A 7,794-nucleotide genomic window follows, 5' to 3' on the forward strand; every position below is an offset into this window, starting at 1 on the left:
AGATTTGCAATTGCCACCTTGAATCTATCACATTACATCAATATAATAACAAAAAAAAACAACAACAACACATATTTTCTTATTTACTTTTCCAGTTCTGGACAGGAGTGCTAGTAGGTCACCTGTAGATGATATTAGTGATTAAATTGGAGCAACATGATTAAAATGGAATTGCTGGAAGTTCACTGACTTGGACTGGCCTGTTTGAACTTTGGGTACTCTTTACTGGTTTGTGGAGGGAATTTAAGCATTTCTGTAATTACATTATACTGTGCAGACTGTCTTCTATTCTGGAACATCTGGGAATGGAGCAGAGGAGGCGTGGTTAAAGTGGCAGGGAAATAAAGAAGACACTGGAAGCTCGCCTTTGATGCTGAAGTGGGTTAATGTTCTGTTCTGGATAATATTGTAATGTCTGTCTTCTGACCAAGGACTGAATAGACAAGAAGAAACAGTGCAGTTTAATAGCACACTGCACTCACAGTATCCACCAGCTAAACACAGTCCTGGTAGAGAAGTGTATAACACCACTAATATGTGTAGTTTGGAATCACTGTTCGATAGAATGTGTTTAATAAAATAAACTCAATGTGAAGATAATATATATAAAATGATCCTTAAAGTCACAGGTTTGAAATAATTAGCATAAATATATACACATTAATAAGTAATGATCAACAAATTAAAAGTGATGAACATCTTTTGTTGCTTTGAGAAATCAATCCAGCAAGCTTCACTACATTTCATACCTTCTCATTTTTCATACTAGTTTTTCTGTAGTACCGAGTTAGTTATTTACATTGATTTAACTGCAGGCAGAGCAGCTCTAAACACACACTGATTAAGACTTTACAGCGCTGCTTCTCCTTTAAGAGTGGCCCAGCTACAGGTGAGCCTCACCATTGGCTGAAGCTGGCTGCCAGGCATGATGGCATTGGCTAGCTGCATCTGCTGGGCAAGCATGGCCATGTTCTTCTGCTGGATCAGGTTGTTGCGGCCGTTTATCTCCAACTGCGTCTTCAGGTGGGGAGGCGGGTGCAGGTACTTACAGTTCTCTCTGGAACAGCGGCCCTGAAGGAAAGAGAGAAGGAGACAGGAGAGACAGAGGAAAACAGAGAGAGTGTATGAGAGATATTAGAGAGAGCAGAAAGGGGAGAGAGAGAGAGAGAGAGAGAGAGAGAGAGACATTAGTTACATTACAATCATTTAAAGTGAAATCATAAGATCTTTTGTTTTAGTTGCTAATGGAATCCAGTAATAAGCCATAATTCCTTTGTCATGTATTGTCTCTCTATCACTTTTCACAGCGGATGTGATTGATCCAGCCCTAAGCCAGTTTCCCTGTAGGGCTGAGAGAGTGCAGTGTCATCAACAAAACAGAGCTGTCAGGCTTTGTGCAAAATGACAGTATTGATTCATGATGTGTCTTTCTATTCTGTCTGTGGGATAGTAATGCATCTGATGAGTGTATAGGTCTGTGCCTGAGTGACCCACACATTCTCTAAGTCCACATCTCTTTTAAAGGGATTTTGCATGGATGTTAGGGTGTGTTCACATTCAGCAGGTTTGGCTCGATTAAAGTGAACCCTGCTTGCTTTGTTAGTGAGGTTTGTTAGAACTGACAATGCTGCCATATGAACCCTGGTGTGCACCAAATAAACAGCGGAGACCACGCCAAGGAAGTTGCTTCTAAACGAACTCTCGTACTCATTTGGAATATGCATGCAACACTAACTAAAGACATCTTAACAGGCCAAATCATCATCACTTCTCTACCTGTCTTCCTTGGTACGTGTAGAAGATGAATTTTTGATGCTGTTTTCCCACATGCGTGAGTTTCATCATCTTTTTATGAGCTCTGCATTGGTTCATCAGTTATACTGTATGTACCATCAGTATGAATGCTAAGTGAACCAGAACTAAAATGATCTAGACTACTAGATACTAGATACTACTACCTAGGCAACTGAACTAAAAATGTAAATGCACCCTAAATATGCTGATGCTGGGACAAAACCATATATCCAGAAGTGGTAACTGAGCAGGAAAAGCTGAAGATGATGCTATGATAACTGGGAAAGCTGTACAGCATTGAGAATTAAGTTATAGTTAAATTAACATCCACAACGCCTCATTTTCTAACAAACGTTGAGACAGATGATGATGATGACATGAAAAACTATAGATAATTACAGTATATTTTCTATCATGTAATGCCGCTTGGTGTCTAGTTTACAGTGTTCCTACAACAATTATGAATATAATTTGACATTCAGAAATCAAGGACATCTGAGTTGATTACCAATAATGATAATCAATACCAACGCCATTGCCAATATTAAGAAGCAAAATTTAGCCAATATTTATCTAATTATCTCATCATATCTCACTTTAATCCATACATGAAGTGCAGGGTGCATAAGACAGGTCATTTAAAATAGCCATGATGTCGCTAAAACAATATCAATTGTTTTAATCTCAATTTCAATTTCAACTTCAGTGAATAATATGCATTTATGGCTGGCAGCACTGTATGACCAAAAGTATTCTCCTAATAGCTCACAGCCAAGGCACTGCTTTTACCACAGACCAGCTAACAGCAAGTGCCTGTTGTGTTCCTGACTGACCCCGAGCGAGTGTCCTGTGTCTGCCTCTCTTTTTGGATGCCATCCGTTTAGCTTCGCCCCTCAGGGCCTCAGTGAACTGGAAAGCCCTTTACTATTGAGAAACTGAAAATCACTATCCGTCTACAGCTATTAATACACCCATCTGATGCTCTGTCTGTTGGCCAGCTAGTCGGACTGAGACTTCGGGGGGGACATTAGGTCAGAATAGACCTAAACAGGGACTGGTCTTATGTGCAGGCCACATTAGAATGACAGAATGAACAACTGAGGCCTTCAAAAACCTAAAGACTAAAATATACAATAGGTGCGTATACTCATATACAACAAAGCTGCTACTGGATGCAGACATGACAGTGATTTAACAGTTTTGACCTTTTTTACCTTATTATTTCATATTCAGCACAATCCATCCTATCCTAGTAACTAAGAGATAAAATTCTTATTGATTGAAGAATAATCACTTTTAGCAGCTTCAGAACATCTTTTGAGTTTTGATTACATCACTGTGTACCACCAGATATGTCACATGAAAAAAAATGTATTATAATTGCTGATTCAGGTTGAATCGGTTAATTGCAAACTACTGCTTCAGACACTCAGTCATGCAAGTTGGTTCTATTTTTAATAAACATATTGTCTGTTATTTCTTGATCTAGAGGTGTGGATGTAGAAGAACTGGTAGTGCTAGCTCATCAGTCAGAAAGTTAATGATTAATGAAACTAATGATTTTTTCTATGAGCGTATATGAATTTACCAACTATTCTTTGATTACCTGACTAATTACATCATAACTGCACAATAACATTTTAAGTTTCATCTGTGGAACAGACCATTTCTGCTTCTATGATGAAACAAAACAACACAAACCTTATCGCCCCAACACTCCCCGTAGTGCACTGCAGTCTGCGTTTGTTATTCATGTAAACAGCATCACGTATCAAGTCAGTTTAGACAACAATTACCGGCTGAATGACTATATCCTGGTCTGTATGGTGCAGTGGATGCAGCTGGTCAGTAACAACTCAGTGAAATTGAATGTTCCACGATGAGTCACGATGAACTTTTCCCCACAATGTCATAAAATAACATAATAAAGAAACAAAGACGCACAAACAGTATCTCCCTCACTTGTCTCTCACTAACTCTCATAGCAGCTATAATATGTGAAATGTTATATGAATGTTATATAAATATGTATTTATTATTTTCTATTTGAAATAGCCTGAGAAATTAATTTTGGGCAGAAGTTTAAGCATTGTTATAAAAAATGCACACACACGCATGCGCACACACACACACACACACACACACACACACACACATATACACACACACACACACACACATATACATATACATATATATATATATAATTAAATAAGGTCATTTGAGATGATGTGCTGAATCATTTCCTATAGAACTAGAACCAAATTAATGTAGGCCAAGAGATTTACCAGCTCTCAAATCAAGAAGCCCAAGGCTACTGGCAGAACAGTTAAACAGAACGAGTCCACTATGCTATTTGAAAAGGAATCATTGCTGCTCTGATTCAGTTTCCCAAACTCAGTGTAGCGCGATGAGTCATCATTAGACGCCAGGGCAAGAATCAATACAAGGACTTTCACTACTGCCTCACAGTGAATGCTACAAAACAACAATGTTGGGAAACCACACGTTTTATGATGGAGGGGTTTAGGTTCCTGCTAGCTTTCTGTTCTGTCGTACCAATGTCAATATCAGATATACCTGACCTGTCCATGCTCCGCCCACAAATGTGTTTTTTGTGGAAGCAGCTGCGAGGTTGGACAAGTTTTACAGAACACTGACATCCTAATACAACACTAGCACATAAACCATGTTTAAATTTGTATGTTTAGAGAGTGGTATTAGTTTGAGAAATGATCTTGATTTTGTGTACGTGTGAGAGGTCACTTCGTTTGGACAGACCAGGTTTGGTAGCTATTTTATCACTGCAGCCAGGCTAGCTCCTAAACTCTAGGATAGCACTCCAGAGATGATTAGTAAGGCAAGATCACTGAAGTGTTCTTAAATCCAGAATAGAAACTTTGTTTAGACTACGCCTAAACTGTAAAAAAATAGGTTTTTACATAATTAGTATTTAACCTGGTTTCCTTCAAATTTGGAGTTAATTATATGGGTTCAAGTAACACCAATTACTTATTTTATTTGATCTTTTCAATGTTTTACTAATAAAAAGCACAAAAAACAGTGTACAGACTTACAAACTGCATTTTTGAATGAGCTCTTGGAAAAAATCATAGTCTACCATTAAAGAAGTCTCATGCATATTTTATGCAGTGACAGAAAACACATTAGAACATGTGAGAAAGCTCAGATTCTCCAGGCTGATACATTTCACTGTTGCCACTGTGGCGTCGTAACATCACTGAAAGCAGATCGAATTCTCAGGATGGGTCACCAGCAATACTCTTGGTTCTTCTGGTTTATCTGAATGGGCTTTTTGCTACTATTCTGTAAAGCTTGTCTAATGTTGCAACAGTAGAAACATCAGGCCACATCTGTGGGTGGAGCATGGATGCCAAAAAGGTAGCTGTGAAAGTTGCTGTTATAATAAACACCCCTCGCAATCACAATATACTGAGCTTCCTTAAATGATTCACAGAAAATGCTGACGTATCTGAGCCGCTTCAGAGTTTATTGGTGTACCAGTCATGAATGCCTGAGTATCACTATATAAGATACAATTCATTTCAGGTAGATAATGTCAGTGAACTGATGGTGTCATTTTACAAAGAGCACTAAAGTAACCTGTGACCTACGAGTAAAGTTTGTGGTGCTCTTCTGGGCCAGCTGCTATATGGTGGTGCACCCTGCTCCAGTTAACACAGGAAGGAGCTTGGTAAGCACTGAGCAGCGTGGCCTATAACACAATAGCAGCAGACAAAAACATCCACCACCACAAAAACAGGTAGCACTAAAAAACAGCCAGCACTAGAAGTCCTATGACTCACTACGAGCAGATCAATGCAGACTCAAGTGTTACTTCTGAAATATTCTGTGTACTGTAGCTCTTTAAGGCTGCCCTTATCCGCTGTGCTGTCAGTCTCTTGAATTAATCACTATGTTTATGCAGATGGAAGAAAATTCTAGAATACAAAGCAGAGCCCGGTGATGGGGCGTTTGGCTGCAGATGGTCGCTTTTGCTGCTGAGGCAGCGCTGCAACCTGCATCCACATTCAACACATAGCCTCTTCCTCCATGATCCATAATCCATAAATCAAACACTATACTAACAAATCCAGAAAACGGAACATCCCACAAACCACTGGTGCAGCAAATCTGAGCAAGCGAATGCAGTAAACTCAGCTGCTATGAACAAATAAACAATCACTGTCATAAGTCATACCAGCAGAGTAATACATTTCAACTCCTGACAAATATAATATTTTCCATTTCTGCTGGATACGGATTTTATATTTCTAAATATATATTGTGTTATACGAATCTACTCATTTCAACAAATCTACTAATTTGCTATTTAAATCATTAAGAAATCATGTTGTTGACATAAAATGGCAGATTAAATGGAAGAAACAGCTGATATATGGCAGTAATTTTAAATGGTTAAGAATGTGCCAAAGACTGAACTTAACTTAGAATGAATGTTAGTCATGCACCAAAAGAGCCAAACTGTATTATCTGTAGTAGCAGTTACTGGCGCTGCCTGATTATGGTAAACATCATAGTCCTGATTATTTTGGACAATATTGAGATCATGATTATTTAACAAAATTACTCATCGACTTCGGAAACATTATGCTTTACTAAATTTTAAATATAATGAAACTAAAAATGTCAAAAAAAAATATGAATAAATAATTTAGAACATACATAAAAATAATTAGACCAAAATAAATTAGATGAGTTTAGATGAGGGCTGAAAGTGCACCGCTGTAACAGAAGAGGGTGTGCTAAATTTATAACCTCATACAAAATGAAAGTATCATTGCCAAAGCGAATGCGACACAATAATCGGTTTAGCTTCATCATCTTGTTTTCAAAATCATTGGAAGCCAAAATTGTAACTGAAAATAAAATTCAATTTATTGCGCAGCTACAGTCATATTCAGTTCAACTTAATTTTATTGTCATTGTACTTAAACGCATTTGCACAGTATAATGAATGGATAATATAAATATGGGTAAATTCCACCATTTTTTCAATATTTCTGCATAATTAAGTCATTAAGATAAAAGGCATTCAAGATTTTTAGATGTGAAAAGTTCCATTCTGGAGAAACTTACTAAGTCAGAGTTTTTCACAGTGGTAGTGATAGGAACCAGACATCTAAAGTGTCTACTGCATACATGACATGTTTACCAATAGCCAGGTTACAATAGTGGAGAAGTACATGCAAGACATTGTAAGACAAAAGAGTCCCTAAAGAAAAGTTGCTATATCAGATTTACATCTGTTTAACCACTATTTTACTATTACTCACATTACCTTCAAACTCAATAGGTTCTCTGGTCATTTTGGACAATAAATAAAATAGATTTGTGAAGCAGATATTGTGACTCCTGGTTTCTGTCACCACCCCTGTAAAGAAATCAGTCGGTATATTTCTTTACAGTGCACCGTTTTATACCAAACCACCCTCAATGACTTTACATACTAAAAGCTGAATTATAACAAAAAAGTAAAAATTTCCCCTTTAAGTTTAAGATATGCATATTAGTTTTTCATGCAGACAGGGCTGTAAGAGTAAATGGAAATGGGTCAGTGCAGAAGGAGAGGCAGCGAGTGAGAGACATAGAGAGATACAGAGAGAGAGAGAGAGCGCTGTGTTCAGCATTCTCTCCTTTATCGGTGTGACGTCCGAGGTGCCGCGTGTTTCCTAATGTCTTCAGCAGATGCTACACACTCCAGCTTATGCAAAACCCCACGGTACTGCCTGTGGTTAGTCCAGGGCTGTTTTGCACCACTGGACACATGTAGTAGCCCATATAAATAGGTTTGTCATTTAGGACCACGATTTTGATCTAATTATTCTTTTTCTAAGTCGAACTTGCACTTTTATATTTTTAAGTGGCTGAATAAAAGTAGAGTTAATGTAAGGTACAATGGGTACACAAGACACCCTATAATTGTTTGCATATCATCATTGTCAAGTAAAGTTTACA

At 37.8% G+C, this 7,794-nt stretch overlaps 1 protein-coding gene across 10 annotated transcripts in view; it reads right to left on the reverse strand.

The window, feature by feature from the left end:
• mbnl1 (muscleblind-like splicing regulator 1) overlaps nt 1–7,794 on the reverse strand; it is an 89,801-nt gene that overhangs the window by 21,251 nt on the left and 60,756 nt on the right. For all 10 annotated transcript variants that reach the window (XM_017699203.2, XM_017699201.2, XM_037531078.1 and 7 more), the window contains one exon: nt 901–1,071. In XM_017699203.2, the coding sequence (XP_017554692.1) occupies nt 901–1,071 (171 nt within the window). The remainder of the gene's footprint in view (nt 1–900; nt 1,072–7,794) is intronic.

Source organism: Pygocentrus nattereri, chromosome 19 (genome assembly GCF_015220715.1).
Source record: "Pygocentrus nattereri isolate fPygNat1 chromosome 19, fPygNat1.pri, whole genome shotgun sequence".
In the NCBI taxonomy this organism is placed as follows: Eukaryota; Metazoa; Chordata; class Actinopteri; order Characiformes; family Serrasalmidae; genus Pygocentrus; species Pygocentrus nattereri.